Genomic DNA, 24,148 nt, shown 5'->3' with positions numbered 1-24,148 from the left:
TGTTACAGCCATGTCAAGACCAACTCAGCCCAGCCCAGCCAAATCTAAGGATTACATCTGGGTTCTTTGAGTCATGCTACAAAGGAAGGTGCAACAATAAACAAGTCCATGTGCATTCTCAGTCATAATTATGATCAGAAGAACCCTTGAGATTCCTCACTTTGGTATTAAATAACAACTATAAAGGCTTTTAGAAATAAAGCAATACATGGTGGGACTTGAAATGTTAACAGTCCCAAGTAACTTGTCCACTGAAATAAGACTCATCCCCAGTCATAAATAAATAATCTCTTTCCTGGTCTCACTTTCATGCCAGGATCAATATCTCTTAACATCTTACTTATTTTATTACTGCTTTTGGTTTTCTGGGACTGATTGAAAGTTGCTCAGAGGAAATCTTTGGTTTTGCTTAAGTGTCCGTGACATTTAATCATGACTTTCCTTGCAGTTTAATTCCAACCAGTCAATCAGTTAATCCACTTCAATTGATTCTGTGCTCTCTGTTATTGGCTTGCACTCATTGGGCATCCTCTGGTGTCGACTCAGCTGGGTGGCTTGTGTGAAGCTCCTCTCACACCTCTCGCACCTGGTGAAGGCAAGAGAGAAAATTGAGACCGGGGAACTGCTCTGGCGGGGGGCGAAGGGCTTCGTCTCATCCTGCCTAATCGGAACAGACACTCAAAAGTGGCTTCAGATTTTACTGGCTTAAGAGGTTTAATTGGTGGCTACTTCCAAGGCCTTGATGCCCGTGATGGGACAAGGCCTGTCTGATTCAGAACAGAGGAATCTGTCAATAGGCAGGGGGAAGGTGATTTCTCCAGAGAGGCCTGTCCTGCTGGAGCTCTGATCACTGTCAGTTCAAATAGATAAAGAACAAAAAGAGATTTTTAGGAGTGAGCTATCAAAGAAGTGGCTTGTCTGCAGTTTTCTGCTCTGTAACCCCTGGAAGAAATTGATGACAAATAGAATTTCACCTTCTGCTAATTTAAAATCCACAATTGCCTATTGGAGGAAGAGAAATCACAAAGTAATAATCGTTTAGTGTTAGAACAAGATAAAACTCTCTGTTTATCTCATCTGACTATGCAGTGGGGTTCATTTTAAGCAAGCATGCAGAGTTAGTGATTGCTTAATTATCTGAAAACATCCACGTTATTTGACAAAACTGGGAGGATTTGACAAAACTGGGAGGTGAGCAAGAAATAACTCGTACCGTCACCAGTGTTTTCTTTACTGTCCTTTCTGTCTTTTTTCTCCCTGCCAGATTCTCTCCTTAGAGAGCTGACATGAAAATAATGTGCAAATGAACGATCAAAGGTGCTGCATTTCTAAGGGGATGGGATGGGCATGTTGCTAGCCTGGAGTGAAACCTCACTCCCTGCTCTAAAAGGAATCTATTGCATCTAATCTCCCAAACACTAGCCCCTCGATTTGCATTCTGAACACCAGATAGAGGTGTTTGATGAGCTGCAAGTATGGATAGAGCAGGCTCTCCCTGTAAAGGCACTCACTCCAGAAGCTACCTTTGATTTAATGGTGCTGTGAGATGTTTTATCTTCAAAGAAGATTATCCTAAAAGCATCGCTATGATGAATTCTTCACCTTCAAAGGAGAAACAAGGAAAACAATGGTCTTGACTAATTCATATTCATCTTCCTCTCTGATATGAATGATAAAATGTGAACTGTAACTGAGCTAGCTGTTTACAAAAACAAAGAGAGAGAGAGAGAGAGAGAGAGAGAGAGAAAGGAAAGATAGGTATTTACACATATGCATAACTGTGGAATGTTCTTCATATTAGTAAATTTCAGTAAGTAATTTCTGCTTCAGGAACACTGAGCACAGACATTACAGAGTCATTCATCCAGGCTACTGTACCAATCTAAAGTGTCAACTCTTTTAAGTTGTGTTTCTTTGATTGTCTTTCAGGGAATATTTTTAGCAGTGTATTCCACTGCTAAAAACTGCACTGTGATCTTGACAAATGTAAAATGTCAGCTTTAATGTATCAGACCTATCAGCTCAATGAAAATAACTCAGAAGTATTGATTACTTAATGATTTTCAGTGTATTCATTAACGTCTGTGTGCAGATCATCCACTCTCCAGAGCTCCTGAAGTGCTGATGACACATTAGTGTACTGCTGATTGTTTATTAGAAAACTCATTAGTTACTGGATTAGTGTGTCAAAATATACTACCTTTCATTGCCTGACAAACTTGCAAATTGTCATATTATTTTTATATACATACATACATGTATATTATATATATCATAGAAGAATCTGAATCAATTTTAAGGCTCCTGGCRGTTAACTTATTCTGTATGAGATATTGCCACCTACTTGACAGTTTTGTTATTTTGATATCTACAAAGACAAGCGCTTTGCTTGCTGAGGACTAGCGGGTTTGGCTCATTGGACAACCAAGCTGTAAGAGATATAGTTGGAGAAGAACGGCCACCCACAAATATGGTGTGGCAACACCTTACTCCTCTCAACTCACACTTCCCACCTCCTAGCCACTGGCTGCTTCTCCCTGGAGAGTGCTCTGCCTCCAGGACATTTCCACAGAGATGCACAAAAGGCAGCAAGKGTGGGGAGCAAAGAATTTATTTGCAGCCAAGGGCATCTGCCGTCCAGACAGGCGAGAGGTGGGTGCTGGTCTGGCTACGCTGTCCGCAACCTACAGCCCACAGGCGACAGTCRGAACAAAGACTTCACAGGCACCTAGTGCCCTGAGCTAACACTCAGGTAGCACCGAAGGTGTTTCTAGGCACTGGGAGTGTGGGTTGTGCTTCCGAGGTTGCAGCATTGAATATACAGTGTTATAGTACCTGGGTCACAGGAAAGAACTGTGTTATCCTCCTGATTCCTTTTTTCAGTTCGACCCAAAGAAGCCATTGCCACATATAAGCAGATGGGAAAGGTGAGGATAACAGCATCACAGCAGTTAGTGTTAACATCTTATGGTAAATGGAAATCTGAGGAAAAATAGGATTTTCTTTTTTTTTTTTTTTTTTTTTGCCTGAGTTATACTGCAGATTTTGTCCTGTAAAAAAACATCCTTCCCAGACCATTATGGCAAAGTAACTGCTGCGGTTACCCACATCCACAAGCCTGGTGAGCATGTGTGCATGCATGCATTTATATATTAACCACATGCAGCTTAAATGTGTTGGGAGGTTTAATAATAGCCATAACAAGGAAGGAGGAAAACCAGTCCCTCTATCCTGAGATCACTCACAAGGTAAACACTCAAGATTGCACCGAAGTCTGGCTATCGGGATTAGGACAAATTTTGGGATAAGCATCAACTGTAGATGCTAGTATCAGCAATATTGCTTCCTACCAACGGAGGTACTACTTAATTTACACTTATGCCATTTGATGGTACTTGAACAGCCTCTGGACACAATATAGGTTCAAATTTAAGCAGTTTAAGACTCCTTGTGATGTTAGATGCCATCACTGAAAATTGTATCTTCCCTTTCTTTTTCATAACACATATGCTTTCATTTTAACTGTAAGGAGCAATGATGTACTCAARCATTCAGCCCATCATACGCAAGACCTACCTCTACAATCATATTTCTCTATGTAATTTGTTTGGTTGGAGGGTAGGTAAATAAGGACAATTTTTCTGTTTCTAAATTGTGCCAGCAACACCGACAGCAAAGTTTTTGTTGGGTTTTTGGCAGAATAGTTTGGTTAAATAGCCCTCATARTCATTGGTCTGCTTGTTTGCTGCATGGTAACTTCAAAATACTGACATTAGCCATTAAAATCAGAACCAAGTTAATTACCAAGTTCATGTCAACTTCAGTGAACAGCTTCAACTGAAGAACATAKTGAGGGCCCATTTTAGGAAAAGTATTTTTGTTTCATATTTTAAAATAAAGTTAGGATTTCACTCAAAACTACATCTAACTTCAAATTTTAACCTAGTCTGAGAGTATTATAAATAAATACATAAATAAATAAATAAAACCAAATTTGAGATGTCACTGTAGGTACAATGTCTATATTCAACCTGAATTGAATGCTCCATGGCTTTGTTTCAGGACGAAAAAGCACCAGACATCCCAATCTGAAAGAATTCTTCCTTCTCTCTGTCCCTCTGTCTCTCTGTCTCTCTGTCATTATTATTATGATTTTCTTTTTTGTTTGGCTACTGATTCTGCAAGCAGCAATATCAGTTCCTTTAACTAGCTGAAATTTTGCTGAAATGGGAAAGATGGCAGGGAAAGATTTAAGAAAATGGGAATGTCCAACAGTTTTCCATTTTCTCCTACCTTTTAACTTGCACAAGAGCTTTGTCCCCAGACTAGCAGCCATAGTGGAGACTGCAGCAAGATAAGAATACACAAAACCATTACAATGGTGAGGCTGACTTGATAGTCTGTGATGACATGAAAAGAAATCCCTTCCAATTGGACCTGCAGTCCGGACAATGCAGCTAAAGCTTTAGCTACAGATAACCTCACTTAGCATCGTTATCTATAAGGAAAAGCAAATAGAAAAGTCTTCCACCATATATCCAAAATTACCTAAGACCTATAAAGGCTTTCTCACATAAGCAGCCTTATAATCATTCACAGATTTCCTTTTAAATAACAATTAATTCTGAAATGTTTTAGACTCCTTTCACTACATGTTCACCAACTTTAAAATCGCCTTCTGAAAATAATATACACAAAAATATACACTTAGTGTTTGACATTGCCTGCTTAATTCATACACACCACAATTTGTTCAAATACCACATACAAGCATAAATGGCTTACTGCGTTAGAAGTTAATGAGGTATTAATGAGAAAGTCAGAGTTTATGTAAGTTAACTGTCCAGCTGAGTGTGTGTTTTCATCTGTGAAAGTGAACTTAGTAATACTGTTAAGACAATGCCTGTATTTTTAATCAAGCTTAGCTAAAATTTAAATAGTTTCCAAGTACTTTTACAGATCTCTCTTGCTAGCAGTAAAAATATTATTCAACAGAAGAATGTATATTGCCAGAAATATAGGCCTTTGTGAGGTACAGAACATTTATATCAACTGACTTTCTGGTTTTGCGCTTTTTAAGTAAGCATACACTCAAAACCCCTCTGCAAACACACATTTCAAATCTAAATTACACCACCAAGCTACAAAAAATATATTATTTTCCTACCTATGGTTCTTTATTTCTGAAAATTACTGCTGTATTTTTATTAGCTTATATAACACCAGGTCTTGGACCCCACCTGTTCAGAGGAGGATCTCAATGGGAATGACACATCAAGATGAGCTGCAGTTATCTCTATTTTGCACCCAAAAAGTGACAGAATTAATTTCTAGGTAAACTGTCTGCCCCTCTCCCTCAAATGCAAGCTGTCCTGCACAGAGGGCAGCTCTGCCTTCTAGAGCAGCCGGCAGGATCAGGGCACATTTGCCTCCTTATCTGGCTAGCAGGGCCCAGAGAAACTCCAGCTCCAGTTTTAGCTCTGTGTGACTTTACCAGGCGGCCTCCTCCAAAGACCTCTCTGAGCCTCGCAGAGCRCAACTGGAACTGCTCTTTCCTGTGTTTAAGGAAGAAACTAAATAAAAAACCTTGTAAGCCTGATAAATTTTGGCATGCACAAAAAAGAAGCAGTACAAAGCATGCATATTTTTTGTTGCTCTGCTCTATACCTTGCCAAAAGGGCAGGTATATGGAATACATTAATACCTTTGTATAAGCAGTGGAAAACAAATCCCAGAGCACTGGTTAATTGGAGTATATACGTTAAACCTTTTCTTTCACAAATGAAATTGTGTAGTAGCCAAGCCCATTTTGGAGAAGGGGAAAAAATTACCAAACCAAAGGGGAAAAATAATGACTCTAAATGGGGCAAAATAGCAGATCTATTGGAAACATGACAAAAACAGGATGTTAAGGAAAAAAATTAAGTGGAGTCAACAAGGTTACACATAAGTAACACCTTAACATTAAAAGAAATCTATTTTCCATTTTGACCTGGAAACCTCCTCCATTAATTACTAAAATCTATTTACACAGCAACTAGATAAAATCAATCTGATTGCTCACACTATTTTTGGCTTCACTYTCTCCACGCTCTGAGTACGAACCAGACCATCTCTGTTGGCGTCCTTGTCAAGCCACTCCGTGTTTCCAAGCTTTGCCGCCTAGCGCTACCCCGGCCGTGATTTCTGGTATGCAAACTCTCCCTTGCAGGATACACAGCATTTAGTGGCTGGCTCTGTCCTCCTGCCCCCAGCAGACACATGTATGGAGGCCATGCATCCTTCCAGCCATATATGGAGGCAAAGCATCTTTAGAGGTATCTCTGCTGCGCTTGTACCAAGGGACGGGTCCTGACAGCCCTCAGGGCCCAGCTCTCTTACATTAACCAGACATAGACATGGGGAGACAAAAGGGGACAGGAAGACAAGTGTAGAAACCTAGACTGAGGAAACACTGTCCTCTGGTGAAGGGGCAAGGACTCACACCTCCTGCAAGCCTGATTCCCTTCCCTCCTAGGAAAATCAGGTGGTTTACAGAAAAGAATCATTTTTTAACGTTGCTTTTCTTCCAGAGTGGGATTGGTTCCAGGTACAATATGCATGTGAATTTGTATTTGTCAGGTAGCAAAGACACAGGCACGAACATGGAAGAAATGTGTTCTGCCTTTGAGCACACCTTCTGTTAGGCAGGTAGAGCCCTGCACAACTTAAGGTAAAATCTACCTGGTTCAGCTACGCTACGGTTGGAGATGACAAGAGACGAGAGAAGGTTTCTGAGCCTAAAATGTATGCTTAGCCTTTTCTTTCAATAAACAGAAACTGCAGAAGTCAGCAGAGTCTGTTTAATTAAAAAAAATCTTGACCAAGAGGCATATTTCTTTTTTTAATCATCTGGACAGCTAAGCATTTGCAATTTATTATTATGAGCTTACCAGACTTACGCCACAAGACAGAGTTGTGTTTTTTAGGCAGTGGTTCTGAGACTAAAAAAAGATGCGTGTTTTCCCCCTATATTTAACCAGGTCCAAATTAGCTGTTACGTGAAGCTTCATCTACCTCAGCATATTGACATCAAAGAACAGAATTAATCTTCTTACAGTGCAGCCTGTCCCAGCCTCGAGAGTATTTTCAGCTACGGTTCCCTGACGGTAGCTTAGCTGTCATTTGATTAGAACAATCAAGTTCTCATCAGAGGACAGGAAATTGCTCTGGGCACGCGAGGTATGTGAAAACAAGCCCTGTTTAATGCCGATTTTAGTCACACCGCTAATGGATTTGCCTGGTGCTCTGACCTTGCTTTGCAGGGGAACCTCTCCTACGTGCGCTGCTGGTGGGGACCTCTGAGYGGCGAACAGCAGCTACGCGTGTCCCTGCCGGCTGGCGAAGGCCAGTACTTACTTGAAAGGCTTCTCGCCGGTGTGCGTGCGGATGTGGTTGTTGAGCGTCGTGGCGCCGGCGAAGGCTCGGCCGCAGTAGCCGCACTTGAAGGGCCGGTCGCTGGAGTGCGTGACCACATGGTTCCTCAGCTCTGACGGCTGCGAGAAGGACTGCGAGCAGTGGCCRCACTGGTAGGGCCTGCAAGGGGACACAGAGACGCGGCGCCGTCAGCGCTGTGTGCCGCGGCCGGCGGGAAGACGTCCAGGCAGACGTGCCTGATCTCCCCGGTGGTTTCCAAAGGGAAGGGCTCCCTGGGACGCTTCTGAGAGACCCACAAATACTGCACAACCCCCTARGCAAACATGAAGTCCTTATGCCAGAACTACCTTTGTTGCCTATGGGCAACAAAGCAGGGCATTTGAAGAAAATATATAATAATAATAATCAGCAGAAAGCTAACAGAGCTTTCCGTTATTCCTGTTGCAGGAATATGTATATCCTAGAGCTGGAATACATCATATTCCTGCTTATTTCTCCTAAGTTCAACATTGCATCTTTTGCTCATGCAAAACTCCTGAACAGCCCCAAGGCATTCTCCATCTGTGAGTGCCAGCCACAGTCTGGCCTACAGACATGTCTAGTTGATGTAACATATTCCAATGGATTCAGTGACTGCTCACAAAAAAAAGTTTTTCACATTGCTTTGAACAGACCTAGGCTCACTGTCTTTTTATTTACCTGTATTTTAAGGTCATCTTTTGCAATGAGACACCAAAAATAGCCACCATGTTTACTATTGTTTTTTTCTGYTTTCTTACTGATAGTGAAAATATTTGTACTGAAATAATAGGTTTCCCCATCCAAGACTGAAAAAGCCTTTTCTGTGATCCTGAATTGAAACCCATACTTTTGTCTTTGTTTTGTTTTGTTAAAAACAAACAAGCAAACAAGAAAAAAAAATCACAATACTGCAAATTCAGAATCATAACAAACATACTGTAAACACAGAAAGATGAGCTAGTGGCAGAGTCCTACATTTTCATGAGACCTCTTGTTAAGAAAAATAAGGAATTTTTCTGTATATATACATATATCACAGAATCAGAGAATCACAGAATATTTAAGRTTGGAAGGGACCTCTAGAGACCATCTAGTCCAACCTTCCTGCTCAAGCAGGCACACCTACAGCAAGTGACATAGGGTGGCATCCAGGCGGGTTTTGAAGACCTTGACGGGTTTTGAAGACCTCAAATATATACACATATATACGTATATACATATGTATATATATATTTTTTTTCACACTGCCCATCAGTACAGAAGCAAAGCTCTCAATGGYCACATTTCTAAAAGTGATGACACGCAGCATCTTCATGCCTCTCTTTTTAAGAAACACATTGTTTCAATGGCCAGAAACTGAAATTCAAGAGAAGGAGACAACRGTGACCAAGCATGGACAACAATTCAATTAAGCGCAAAATAAAGCCAACTATCTATCTCATTTGTGAAGTGAGCTGCTTAATTGCAGCTACTTGCATCACTGCTCACAAATACTATTATTTTACAGTGCTTCAGAGCACTGAACACAGATTGTAGAATTTTTTAGCTTGATTAATAGCTCAGTATTGGTCAATTACTCAATAGTTTACGCTTATAATTACTGGCATTTGAAATTCCAACTGCTATCCAACAAGTCTGAAAGATGTATACAAAAGTTGCAGAAAGGTTACGTARTGTGGTTTATATGGACTTTTAAAAATTACATAAACACATGCAAAATAATATTTTACATAAACAATGACATCTACTGAATATCTGTTTCTATTGTCAGAAGATAAGAAGCAACATGCTTTTCAGCCTTCTTTCTTCAAGTGCATGCTTAGTTTGCACAGGAAATATTTATCAAACATGACATGAAAATTCAAGTGTTGGTAAAACAAAAATGATTTGTTAATGCAGACTTGAAAAATTGTTTTCTTGTTTTCAAATTAAACACTTTTAAGCAGAAAGAACATATTAAGATATTCTGTATCCAAGAAACATTGATTTTTTTAATAGTGAAAGGGATCATTAACATCTATTAGCCTCTGGTTATCTATTTTTAACAGCTACCACAATAAAAAATAAAATGGTAAGTAAAACCAATTAATCTTTTTTTTTTTTTTAAACAGTCAATATGATTAATTTCATGTAGTGAAAATTCACACCATTATTTTTTTGTGAACAGTCAAAAATCCAAACTAATAATAGCTGAGCATTCAGGTGCCAGGTAAAAAGTTTCTATCCCCTTCACTGGCTCAAAAGGGACTTGTTTACAAAGCATATTGCTATAAGCACCCAAAACACAGTTCACTGGCTAATGCAGAAGAGCTCTGCAAAATACATAAATTAATAATTGCCTATTATTAGCTTGCTGAAAATGTATTTTTTCCCTTCACAAAAACCTTGGCAGAAGAGCTATCAGAAAATAGCTACCCCCACTGCCTCCTCCCCCTTTTCAGGGGAGCAGTTCTGCAGTTTATACACAGGTGATTCTGATTAATTCCAAAATGGTCAGAGTAAGTAATTTTTTCCAACCTAGATAAATGACACAAATTAAGCAAAGCTCATTTTAAAGGAAAAACCAATATATGCATTCAGGCACTATAACAATTTATAAACATCACATCTAATTTGTACTGTGGGCTGGTTCAAATACTCAAGACACTGTGAATGTTTGGACACAACAATATTTTTCCAAGGGCAAAAGTTAAAGGCATTCAGTAATTTGAAAAGTTATCATTTTGTTTTCTGGTAACCATTTTACCACACTCAGAAATTTCTCTTGGCAAAAGATAAAATCAATACGTTGCTTATGAAAAAAAAAAATAGAAAAGAAGAAAAAAGCAAAAATATAAAGCGATGCAGAAAGCATGGACATAAGTGGTGCTTGATTCCACGAGAACAGCAACCCTGGCAGAGCRGGGCCCCTCTGTGCTCCAAGGCAGAAGGTGCAGGAAAAGGAAACAAAACCGGGGCTCTTCACAGGCTGAGACGGTAAAGAGGTGCCGTGGGGCTGGACCTGTCCCCAGCCCAAGGCAGCGTGTTGCCACCAGCACAACCAAGACTATGGCTTTAGTTGCACCTGGAAATTTATGATGTCTGTATGAATGTAAGCCCAGTAGCAGGTTGGTGCTTCATAAAATACATGTTCATCCAAAATTCATGTTGATTACTTCACAGCAAAAGCCTGCAAATCTGTGTCATGTCTCTGCACAAGTACATGCAGATTTGCAAACACATATAGGATCCTTAACAGGTGATAAAACAGGTGCAGCAGGGCTCAAAAGTATGCACCAACTACCTGAAATATTTCCATAAAAATCTTTTCTGTCCATCTCTCCCATGCATCAGAAATAACATATCTTTTAAGCTCTACTTCATAATTTTTGCCATGAAGGATCTTGTAGTGTCTTGCAGTTGTTAAATCAGCCTGATCAAACATCTTCAGAACCAGCATTTTATTTTTTAAAAGAAGTTACATTTAAGAGCAGTTCAAGTGATGTGCATACAKTGATATGCTGACAGCCATTAAGAGCAGTTCTAAGCCTTTTCATTAAACACCTAGCTACATGTTTTCATGATTCTCTCTCTTCCTGGCCAAGCTTAAAGGAAGGGCAGCTACTTACCTAGAAGCAAATTCTAATATTAGAAAAATTACCATGTTGTCATAGGCCTTATGCACCACTAATCTGTTAGGTTACTTCTGCAGACAGTCTTACAGCATCAGCCAGCAGTGGCCTTCAGCTTCTCTAGAGACCCTAACCTTAGAGTTTCCAGCTGTATGAGTGCAACTGTACGAATGCAGCTGTATGAATGCAGCTATAGGAGCACAGGCTATTTAAAGTGGGAATTCAGAGGGAATTCCCATGTATTCAGAGGGAAGCCCATGTAGCAGAACAGCTTTCAGGTTCTRTGATTACTTAGTTTCACTTTTTGCAAGTTCCTCAAGTTGCATTTCCAAATTCTCAGAAACAAATCATGAACATTTTTGGTTTGCAATTTTGATTAACYGTTGAATGACTTTGCAGTTTCGTGATATCTTTTCCAATTACATAGTTTCCCTCTCACTTGTAACTTTTYCTTTCGGGTGATATTACATCACATAGATCACCAGTAAAGAACCCATGATCCCCTGTGGAGCTTAACTGAGCATCACTGCTACTCATGCTCCTGCAGCAAGGAGGTAGCATGTTGGAAGGTAACAGATAAACCCTTCCTTTACAGCTGGAAAAACTGCTGACAGAGGACTGTGCTTTTTGATTGGTTCTTCTTAGATTTTCATTTAGTGGTACTTCTCTTGCACTGCTCCTCTGGTGGAAAAACATACTTTCCAACACCAGCATCCTAAGTAAATCCATCCAACATCAAATACAGCCTATTTCATAAACTGAGGAGAACGCTCATGCTGGGCTGATCTCTTACAATCCTGACAAATCTCAGAATTATATTACATTGAATTTTCCAATTCTGTGTTTTACRGTGAGCTGGATTTGCAGTGAGACCTCTGCAGAAATGCCACTTACTATCTTCAGGGGTCAGTGGAATCCCAGGGCAATCTCTTAAAGACAATTTGCTCATACCCATAATTCTGCCATTGAAACACTGTCAGGAAGACAAAACGATAAATTGTTCTCTTTTCCTCACTTAGAAAAGTCTAAAAAAGCACCATCTGAAAGAAGAAAGTCTGACATGTGATTGAAAGTGCTTTCCCCATTATTTAAGGCTAAGAAGAAGCCAAACAGTCTGGTCAGCATCAAAGCATCRTGGTGGGACACGGCCGAGGATGGAGCGGGCTGCTGCACCCCAGGCAGGGTTTCAGGGTGCACTGGGGGCAGCTGCCACTGGAAGGGGTGAAATTGGGGCCTGCCGGAGAGCTGTCCCACCAGGCCTSAGGGCCAGGCCTTGGCGGTTCTCTGTGCAGCGTGCCCATCCGTGCTTTAGGAAACCAAGCACAAGTCATCCTCACACAGCGAGGAGGAAAGGTGGGGACACACACTGCAGGGGAGGCATCTGTGGCACGTGCCAGAAGCCTTTCTTAGTAGTTATTGGGGCTGCCTTGGAAAATAGCCCTTGCTGCCCAGAGCCCTTTGCAGGAGCGCACACGTGAGGAAGTCTCCAAGATACCCTAGGCAAGGAGAAAGACCAACAAGACACTCTACCAAATTAGAGCCTGAACTTACTAACCACGAGTGTGTCTTGGTGGCCCATGCTTTGGTCTCCCTCCAGGAAGCCAATCTAAGAGGCCAGAGAGCAAGGCAGTGGTGAGGACACTGCCCACCTGCAGTAGGGACCGAAGTGTCCCTACCTACCATCGCACGACAACTCTGGGCCCTGTCGGCRTCCACCAACACAACTCACCACCAACAGCACCTGGTGGCACCCGCCAAGCTCCGCGTGGCCGGGGAGCCAAGTTCCTGCACAGCCTTCCCAGCGCTCATGGAGGAACCAGGACAGGCCCCTCTCCCACGAAGCTCACGAGCTTTCGCAGGGGTGTTGAGAAATAATACAGCCCTGCACTATCACTCAAGTGCTGCTGGTGCGGGAAGTTTGCAAACCTTTGTCAAAAGATTATGCAAGAACAAACATTGCATTTAGCAGGATATTTACTTTAATTGAGTAATATGCCACAGCTACTCTTCAAATAGAAATAGACAACTCCTGTTCATAAAATTTATTTTTTTGTTTGCCTGTCATGGGAGACGTTTAAATTAATTAGTGGGATTGGTGACAACATCCAGGTCAGAGGCACAAATCCTACAAAGAAATACACACAAAATGGACCAAGCYATGATCTCAGAGAAAAAGGATCTATCGACAACTTCAGCCTTACAGCTCCTGTTTTTCAGAAAGCCTACGTGTTTAATACTGGAGCATAAGATCAAAACACGAGTACAATATTATCTTTCAGATAAACAAGGAACACATGGGCCAGATAACACCCGAAAGSACCTCCACGGAGAGGGACCTGGGAGTCCTGGTTGACACTAAGTTAACCATGAGTCAGCAGTGCCCTCGTGGCCAAGAAGGCCAATGGGATCCTGGCTGCATCAGGAGGATGTTGGCAGCAGGTCAAGGGAGGTGATTCTGCCCCTCTACTCAGCTCTGGTGAGGCCGTACCTGGAGTATTGGGGGCAGTTCTGGGCACCCCAGTATAAGAGGGACGTGGAGCTTCTGGAGAGGGTCAAGAGAAGAGCAACCAGGATGATTAAGGGAATGGAACATCTCTCGTATGAAGAGAGGCTGAGTGAGCTGGGCCTGTTTTTTCTGGAGAAGAGAAGGCTGAGAGGGGTTCTGATTAATATGTATATGTTCAGGAAGGGAGAATGCAGGGAGGAAGGGGACAAGCTCTTCTCATTGGTGGCCAGCAACAGGACGAGGGGTAATGGCCATAAACTGGAGCATAGGAAGTTCCGTCTCCAGGTGAGGAGSAACTTCTTTACTGTGAGGGCGACAGAGCAGTGGGACAGGCTGCCCAGGGAGGYTGTGGAGTCTCCTTCTCTGGAGGTCTTCAAAACCCGCCTGGATGCCGCCCTGTGCCACATGCTCTGGGTGTGCCTGCTTGAGCAGGAAGGTTGGACTAGATGAYCTGTAGAGGTCCCTTCCAACCTTGAATATTCYGTKATTCTGTGATAATCCACCAGCCGTGGACACATGTACTGAGGGTCTTCCCWCAAACTACCACCTTAAATACATGACAATCAATGAGAATAAATATCACACAGATGTACACATCGTATATGAAAACATGCCATGAACTGCCTCTGGGAATTGCAAGCATCTGCCTTCCCTTAACACTGAATACATACTGAACAGGACGATCAAAGTGAGAAAGAAGAAAGATGTCATTAAAAAAAAAATAGAGGTCATTATTAGAAAAAACAGTTGCTGTTGAAAAACAAAACAAAAAAAAAAACAAAACAAAAAGAATTGTTCTAAAAATGATTCACTCTGATCGAAGGTTTTCACTTCCCCCTCTCTGAATTCCCCCCAAATACAATAGTTGGGAATTTCTGCAGCAGCAAAAAAAAAAAATAGAGGGAGAGAAAACAGATTTCTGACTCCTGCTTTAAGGAATAACTGCTCAAATTGCCTCTGCCTGGACAAGGCTTAAAAAATGCTAAGAAAGTCCTGGGGTTCAAACCTAGGCAGATTTCAATCTTTGCTCCTCTCTCACCCCATCTCCTCTCATCTTCTAAGAGAAACCCTACAAAGTTCACCAAAACAAAAGAAAAAAACTCAGTAGAAAGCAAGAAGTCAATTGCAACTAAACTAGAAAATTGGTTAAAGATGATTTTAACTTAAATTAAATATTCCTCTCATTATGAAACAATAAATTCAGCAGATGATCTTGAAAATTCTCCCATTTTGAATTCATCRTTTTTAGTACTTCAAGACATCTGTCTTTTAAATGAGACTTTTTCTCCTATCTGAAGGAACCTTTTTTTATATATACATATTTGACAACACTTATGCTTTTACACATATGTTTTCTGAACCAGAGTGKCTTTAAAACAATTTTTTCCTCCGCCCAGCACACCCCAAGTAGCTTACTTTACTCAAATTTCAATTCTTCAAGTGGACTCCTCAATAGATTCAGGAAGATTTTCCTTGTACCTCATGCCAGAGGTAATCAGGATCATTCAAAAGCAAATTCAAAGCCAGGAGAAGCGGCTAAATTCACATCCTAGAGCAGGCAGCTCCAGCCCCAGCAGCGACGCATCGCCCGGTCAGCTCTCAAATTGTGACAGTGAACGGGGACTGCATATTGGCTGCAGCAGGGCTGCAGACACGGGTGAGGAAATCCAGCCCAGAGAGCTGTGTCCAGCACTGCAGGTTGGCAGGCAGGTACTGCCTTACACACTGATTGCATCCTATTTGCYTGACTCCAGGAAGCTTTCGTACAAAACTACAAGCTTTTCCCTTGGAGAAATCAGGCACACTTAAACAATGAAAGACAACAGACTGTTATGATCTACAATAACATTGATTCTTAGTTTCAAATGCTAAACGCACTGAGTTTAGTGGGATTCACGTGACTGAAGTCCCATACCTTCCCCTAAAGAGGAACTATTGGGATTTTTTTTTTATCACAGCTTTGTTCACGACAAAACTCTCAGGAGCCAAGAGGCATAACAAAACTGGCCTCCACATGGAGTCTATGCAATTTATAGAATGAAAACCCATTATAGAGGGAGCAGAGGTGTCACAAAACATCCATGCCAACATCAAAAATTTATGCAGTGGATTCATCCTCAGTGTACCTTGCATCAGCTCAGTTAGGTTTTAGGTGTTCTGTGTAATGCAAGAGGAGAAGGTGCTTAAAAATTGCATTCACAAAACTCCAGACACCAAGAGGAAATCAGCTGAATTATYCAATATCAAAACTGAGATAGAGACATTAACTTCAAACTTCAAGACTTTATGAACATTATTTGGACATTCAGCACCTACAATTCCATCTTAACAGTTAACCACTCCCTGCAACTCAACCCTTCTCAAATTCTTTCTCTAAGCATCTGCCAACCAATCATCTAACCAACTCTTTAAAGTAGRTAACCTGAGCCTAATACACTACGAGTTGCCCCGAATTCTCTACATGAAGCTTAGTGTTCTGCATTGTGCGGACAAATCAAATATTCATTGAAGAGAGAGAGGAAAAAAATAAGAYATTGTACCTGTAACCTACCGGTGACAGCACTTACCTCTGAGGGGAACAAACTAAGGTTCGGGGAATATTTAATACAAAACGCTTATAAGACAAAACAAACAGGAAAAGTAAAGCTCTCACCTCTAGGGTGATGGTCTCAGCTTTAGGATAGACAGCTTTATTTCCTCTATCTGTCAAAATAAGTATTTAATTACCCCTTAGAGCAGGGAATGGCCCTGTTACGAGAAACACCCCTGTACTAAGAGGCAGCTGCAACTTGGCTCTGTTAAGAGAGAGACACAAGTTCAGGTAATGGAAAGAATGAAATTAGGACCTTGCAGCTGACCAGATCAATCAATGAAAAAAAAAAAATGTGGTGGAGCTAGTTGACATAACTGTTCTTTACCTTTTAGTGCAGTATTTTATGCTCTAAGTGTTCAGGAGGCTATAACACAGGAAATAAGAGAGCCCACACAACCTGGACGAGTGGTCTTTGTAGGGGCTTAGTTTAAGTTGGTAGCTGTGTCCAGTGGGTTTCCTTAGCATGGGCTTACTTGGCCAAGACCAGTGTAGAAATCAGAAAGAAAACACTGAAAGAATGTGAAAGGCCTTTGTTGCATTCAAAATGTTAGGAACATTTAAATTTCATGTAGACTAGCAAGGGATTTAGCTTGTCCAAGGACCCTTGGCATTTTGTGCTGAGAAACTGGATTTATGCTCCAAAACCTGCACACCCACATAATCACATAGGCATAGGTGTATGCTCAGGAAAACAYATACACATAGAGACATGGGCACTTCTGCATATACATGCTCAAAGTCACTGTTGATTATTTTCCATAGCATTTGGTTACATGTAATTCACATTCATATGCTGCTTTTACAATGATTTTGTGGGGATTCTGATGTTCTGCTGAAACCTCCTTCACAGCTGAAGAAGAGACAAAACACGTGCAGCACTTTTATTGAATTAATTTGATTTTTGTCTTTTGTCCTGCCAGCTATCAAAATTGTCAAATAAACCAGCTTTGATTCATAAATAATGGTTCCATTATATTTACTCTGCCACTGGTCAGAGTACCTGAAATTTTAATTCACTTGTTCAGCTAAATTTCATCCTCAGTTCATGGCCATAAAATTCTGTATTGACAAACTTTCAAACCAACTTTGACTCTGAGGTATCTAGTCAACATTTTTCTTCTGTGTGGATATTAGTTTATTGAATAAGTGGCATCTGTTTTCCTCCACATCACTAGTGGAGTAGGTATTTCCTTTTGACAGCTTTGCACGATTTATGGGTTTGCATGCTCTGAAGAAAAATAGTACTAAGCAAAAAATTCCAATTCATTACCTCTTAGTACTTAATTAAGTTCATACACATTGCACACTATAGGTGAACCCTGAAAGGACTATGACAGCCACTGAGAAGAAAGTAAGATTATCTTTGGAAGACAGAGAGACTTTTAATTATCTTGACCTCATTTTTCCATCTATGATATTCATAAATTTTCCTTCTATTTTGTTCCCTCCAACAGATGTACCAAACCATTCAGAAAACAAGATTATATCCTTAGCTATTTCCTTTTATCTCTACATTTAGGCACCAAATGTTTTTACAAATAGTGAAGTCAAACAATGGCTTTTATCAGCTTACTTCACACAGCTGCAGATGAATTATGTTGTACAGACTCCTCCTAATAATGGCTTGGTTTTAGAAATGATAACAGCCTGATAAAAGGAGAAAGCAGTGATGTGGCTATCAGTAGATAGAGAAATAAAGAGAGTCTGGGTTTTACCTGTCAGGGTTCTGCGTACACACATGCATCTGTAAGAGGATCCTCTGGGTGAAAGTCTTAAAGCATTGCCCACATTTCCAAAGATGCCAGTCACTGAACTCAGAATTTAGTTGGCTTGTTGAAGTTGGGCTTGCAAGAACTCGTTGGTTTTTGACACTGATCTGGTTAAATCCTGGCTCGATGGACCCAGACTTATCCAGGAGAGAAAAATTTCTGCTACACGGAGTCTGCGGAAATACTATGGAGCGCTGCGGAGTGGCAGGGGACAGTTTGCTACTTTTATTAAATGGCTGTAGGGTGTCTTGTCTGGACATGGCCTCCATTACAGTTGAAGGGACATTCACTGGGAGAAAACAAAAAAAAAGTAAATAAGATCCTTTTTATGCTTTTTTAAAACTAATACAGTCTTGGGAGACATCAAAAATATCAATATCAATTTTCTTGTTACACAAATTACACATTTTACTTTAACAATGCATGTAAAAAGGGTTTGAATGAACCAGTGATCTGAATGGATGGTGGTGATTCAGCGACCCTGAAATGAAAGATCATGCAAAGGGATATCTGGGAGTTTGCAAGGACTCAGAGAAGCCTGACTGTGATATATATTTGTTATTCAATGGAATTGTCATCTGAAAGAAAATGCTGCACAATATGATGACTTTACAGGTCGCACTCAACGTGTGCAATTGTTGTATCACAGATAAGAATGCATTTTGAGAGCATGGGGAAAAAAATCATGYGCTCAGACATGACTTGAGTTTGAATTTCTGCAGCAGCAGTAATTCCCCCATCCTACCAGAAGGCAGCCGCTAAGGATATTATTTTTAATACATCTCACACMCAGCCACCCAGCCAATACAATGTGAATTCAGGGACTTCACTTTTACTGGCATGATTAAGGGTAGGGGAAGTCAGATCCCCATTAGATGAGGCAAAATATATAGAGTTCTTTGTGCCTCAACTGGCCACCTACAAAATAGGAAGGAGAACAGTTTCTAGTTGCATGGAAGTCTTGTATTAATTACATCTTATGAGGCATTTAGATACTTCAGCACCAATGCAACACCCTGTTCTCAGAAAGAAATGACTCAGTGCTGCATTTGGATGTTGCATGATAAGGAAAGGCAGGAGGTCTAACATACAGAAGATTGAGCTGCTGCCTCATCTAGACTATGCAGTGAATGAAACAAAGGTCCTATGGGAAAGTAAGGCATGGAATTAGGTATTGAAAGATTGTATCACAACACAGAAGAACCAGGATTTGGGTTACCTGCACCAACAACAGTCCCATGCTTTCATGACATTATATTTTAATGTAATTTTTAAATCTATGTATAAATCTATGTGTGTTCACACGCAATTATCTACAGTCACAGAGCATGTCTGCGTGTATATATCCATACATAGGTATAAATTACTTAGTTAAACAGGTGATTTGAAACTGCCATTGTATATAGGTAGGTGATAATAAGAGTTTTCCAAGACTGAATATGGGAATACATCATACAACACCTTGAAAAATAAGAATTTACTTCAATAATTTGGGTGCTGAATATGTCGCATAGCCCCGCACAACATCTGGTACYTCTGGGACTGTCCCTCTAGCTCCTGCTTGGCATCCACACTACCCCACAGCTTCTGCCTGGGAATGGCAGCCCCTCTGCTGCCACAGGGTCCCAGGGCAGGGCCCTTGCACTGTCTTGGAATGGGGACACTCAGGTTATATAGGGTCCCACCTCCACTGAGAAACCTTCCTGTCCCACAGAGTACATTCCTATTTTTCAAGGTGTTTTTCAGAGGTGTAATACATCTTACAAGTGTTCAGCACAAAGGGTGATTTCTGCACTTGATTTTTCATCCCAGCACCCTGACACATGAAGCAGATCGCTATTAGTATTATCACTACTATTTCTACTATCACTATTGTTATTATAGGGTGTTGAAGACTTAAAGAATATAAGCAGAGGTTGCATTGGCTGAAATTACTCTCTGTAGATGACGAGCAGAATGAGCAGAAGGGCAACCCTGCGAGTTTAAGAGACAGATAAGTCATGTACCAGCTAGGGGCCAGCTCCATGCTCAAAGATGCACTTCATGTACTGTTTTACTCTGTCTAGGGATGAAACTCTGGTTTCTGTCACAGCAAAACAGCAGGTGACGTTATTTAGAGATTTTAGCTATAATGCTTTGCTTTTTAAGTAAAGGTCTTGTAATCTAGAGCTCATGAAAGTAAAAATAATATTTCTCCATGGTACACTGCAGAGAATGAGTTCTATCAGCAAACATTACTGCCAGTAACTTAATTTCTTTTAAACTCTTCTCCAGCCCAAAAGATTTGAAAACTGAAGATGAGGAAAGATGTTTATTTTTGAGAGTTTAATCCCCAGCATCTTGCTGCTTTATTGCTGCATGGTTCAGTATTTAAGTTATTATGAGACATGAGTTCATCTCAGTATGGATGTTTAAATATGCAAGTATTTGACTGAGAAAAAAATATTTCATATATAATTGATTATACTTGGGCAGCCACAGAGGGAGTTTAGACCAAAGTCAATCAACCATCTATTATTGGTTTCTTCCAGCACATAGGCTGTCAAAATGGAGATGTCTTTGAGACAAGCAATAACTGAGCTCCACATGCAAACAGAAAAACTGAAGGGCATGCTCGGCTCTTCTACCCATTTCAGWCAGCAGTATTCAGTGCTTGGTTGCACGGAGCCTGTGTTATGCATTTAATTTTGTGGTTGCTTCTCATAAAAATAAAATATGAATGGAAATGGGGATGGATATGATGGAACAGAGATTCATTGTTATTTCAGGCTACTTATACTTAGCCTGTAGCCAGAGGAGCAGGCTTTTGCTTTCTAACCACAAGGACCTCATCTCTACAATCAGTCAGAGAATTTTCTCTACATATTCTGTGGTAACAGAATGAGGAATTGCTAACAGAGGCCTCATGGAGCTGCAATACATTTCTGTTTTGGCTAGACAGTCTCCTGTGATGGGTCTGATAACAATGGAGAGGGCCAAGCAAATCAATTAAGAATAAAATAATAACTAATCACTCATAAGGAAGAGTGATTGCACAATGCTACCAAGCTATATGGAGCTGTGATGGGAGGAAATCTGCTATGTAGTTGTAGAGTCCTCCACATTTTCAAATACCTGTGTTTATTCAGGTAATCATAACATGATGTTACATACCTTAAGTATATTGGATCAGGGTTTTATCCTGTATACATCAAGCTTACCTTAAATGTATAGCCATATTCACTTAGTATGTCTTGAAAGAACTCGAGGAATATAAGTGATCAGTTGTAAAACAGGAATTACGTCTACACATGCAGAAATACAATGAACAACTTACAATTTTCATCCTGTGCAATGCACTGCAGAGGGATTCCAAAGAAAGATGTGTAGCTGTCATTGTACCACACCAGCAGCTCGGTGCCCCGGGGAATATCTATACAAGCCCGATAGAATATATTTGACCTAATCAAAACAAAAAAGAAAGAAAGTCTAGTTTAGGAACAGACTCCACTCCTGCTGACATACACAACGCTATGGTAGAAATCTGTTTGGTAGAAACTGTTTTGGAAACATTTCTGCAGAAAATCAGGAGAATACCTTAACAATTATTTTTAAACAGAATCCATAATTGATGAACCACTATAGTTACTACCTGTTGCAAAAAGTGATATTTGGGCATTTTGGAATTAAAATATTTTAAACACCAAGATTTTACAAACCTCAAGATGCTATAAAAGTTGTTGTTTTCTTGCAATGCCTTTTAAAATAATTTTAGAGATGCTGACTTTGGTTCATTCTGTACAGGCATCAGAGTACTCTATTGGTGCTCAAAATGGCAGGAATGGAAGTCACTGACATGACTTTGCATTTGTTACCTAGACTGAAGTCAGCAGACAGGGGTAAAGTGGCAACAACTCTTTTCACTCATATATGTGCTTTTAGTAAAAGAGGTTGCGGATTTCTTGGATACTTGCGTCCCTTCATACACCACCAAAAAGAGAGATCTTGGGTTATAGAGTAAGATAGACTTTGGCCTGGTAAAAAATAATTAAAAAAAAAAAAGAGGTTAACCTGAACATGCACTTAGAAAAATCTTTCCCTGCCTGTAACATGAGGATAGCATAGATGACCCTTCAGTAAGTATGAACTGCTGTTACAAAAAGAGTAATGCCCTACTCCGACGGAAAGACTCTGGATATTGCACAACAGTGAACTCGGGTCTTGTAGGAAAAAAAAAAAAGTCCTAAAGTTTGTAGGGTAAAATGTAGGGCTTGTCTTGATCTTGCATCACTGTGAGTAGCTTCAGAGCAATATGTCTACAATTAAGAGATTTACATAGAGACAATCACTGCGAAAGGTCAGAATCAGGCACCTAAGATATGAAATAAAAACATTACCAGTTTGCAGTGACTTTTCCCTTTAGGCTTTGTACACAGCAGTAAAACACCCTTGTGTGAGATGGATAGAAATTCAATATATACAAGTAAAGCACTCCACTCTGGCTGAAGGATTACATACCAAAATGATACAGTCAAAGTACCAAGAAATGACCATTTTTTATAACAGCTTATGTAAGGCAGAAAAATATCTACAGACCAAAAAAAAATGTTAGGCCTCGACTGGTTTTCTCGGTGAAGAATTGCTACAAACGCTAGCCTGAAGCTCAAGATAAAAGTGTTGAGGGTTGGTAGGCCTTAAATTTAGACTTTCTGTAAAGAATTGGCTGTAGTGATGCAATTTGTTCCTTGTATAACACTGCAGACATAAGGAGAATCCTTTACCACATTTTTCATGGCAGTGAGATATGCACTTGTCAACATATTTTGTCACCGCAAAGTGGCTCTTGGCAACAGGATCATAAAGATCAATAAAAAAGTGCAGATTCTCAATATTTTACTAGCAGCTGCAAAAAATTCATTTATCTTGTTATTTTTCTCACTTACTGCCACCCTGTCTCAGGAGGGCACTGCTAGCTAAGCAGAATGGTTTTCTGACGGCTCTGGGAATATCTGACAAAAACTCTCCCTTTTGTGTTTCTCCTTCTCTTCCTCATGCATGCCTCATCCTTCCTCCTTCTCCCCTCTTCTTCTCTCACCCTTGCTTACCAGAGCTGTGTGTTTCATTAGCCCTCTCCACCACTGCAAAAAAATCACAAGCGGGGCCGTGCTATAAATTACCAGCATCTCCTAACTTGAGAAAAATTGAGTCCACTTTGTACTTCACCCTTGTAACATTTTGTCTCTCAGTTTGGCTTCCCCTAACATAAACACAGCAGCCCAGCAAATGAATGTGCTAAAACCAAATGCCGCGCTCTGCCGCTGAAAGAGCAGGACTGTTTTGGAGCAATGGGTGGTCTGTGAGGCTTGGAGTAGGCCGGAAAAAAAAATGTGTAAGTGTACACCGTTCCTTACAAGCGTACAGAGCTTCCAAAACTCGCAGAAATCTCTGCATGCTGAAGTACATCAAAGGGATTTTTCCCTTTTCGGATAATATTTCCTTTGCTGACATGTATTTAGTATTGTGGTTGGATGACTCATAAAGATAGCTTCATGGCGTCCCAACGCAGTTGAAGCAGAACACATGCCAACAAACATTATTGTCAGCCTCAAAATAAAAACAAAACGTTCAGCTAAGGGTCAATCAATCAAGAGCGCTTTGAAGAAAATTCCACTTAGATATTACAAATCATAACAGAATGAATTTAAACCAGCTGACTTTCTGTGAGGAAGACGTCCATGTACAATAAAAATTAGGCCACTTTTCCAGTGTCCAACTTTTCTATTTTCTTACACTTGGACGCAGTCACTGGTGATGGATGCCAGTTTTTTAAATTGTGTTTTTGTAGTTCATTTTATAAAGATCTGAAGTAATCGAAAACAGATCAACAGAGGGAACTCTAAGTAAAAACTCCATCATGAAAGGAGAGTTGTAAAATCCACTTAATATTGACAGATGTGTAATGACTTTCTCATGCTCATGTTTCATTTAGGCTTGTCATCCATATATATATTCACATACATATATATATATCTATATAAATGCATGCGCACACACAATGACACTGAGAAATAGTCCACAAGATACCTACAAAAACACTCTCTCATCACAGTGATCTCTATTCATTACCCACTGTGTTTATTTAAAATCTGACAGGATTTTAGCTATGAACAGCGAATGTTTTAGGGTATAATAAAAGATGTGTAATGCATAAATAACATTGTTATTTTTTTGATTATGGCATTACTTAGTCCAC

General features: G+C 40.3%; 1 protein-coding gene across 1 annotated transcript in view; it reads right to left on the bottom strand.

Moving 5' to 3' along the window:
* Positions 1–471: 471 nt before the first annotated feature.
* Positions 472–24,148, bottom strand: part of PRDM6 (PR/SET domain 6) — a 71,820-nt gene continuing 48,143 nt past the window's right edge. The window contains exons 4-7 of the mRNA XM_026046610.1: positions 21,233–21,357; positions 17,863–18,205; positions 7,399–7,575; positions 472–586 (exon numbers count right to left, since the gene is read on the bottom strand). Of these exons, the coding sequence (XP_025902395.1) occupies positions 472–586; positions 7,399–7,575; positions 17,863–18,205; positions 21,233–21,357 (760 nt within the window). The remainder of the gene's footprint in view (positions 587–7,398; positions 7,576–17,862; positions 18,206–21,232; positions 21,358–24,148) is intronic.

Source organism: Nothoprocta perdicaria, unplaced genomic scaffold (assembly GCF_003342845.1).
Source record: "Nothoprocta perdicaria isolate Ctin4 unplaced genomic scaffold, notPer1 scaffold_45, whole genome shotgun sequence".
Classification (NCBI taxonomy): domain Eukaryota; kingdom Metazoa; phylum Chordata; class Aves; order Tinamiformes; family Tinamidae; genus Nothoprocta; species Nothoprocta perdicaria.
Note: the sequence above shows the minus strand (reverse complement) of the source record. Positions and strands in the feature narration are given on the sequence as shown.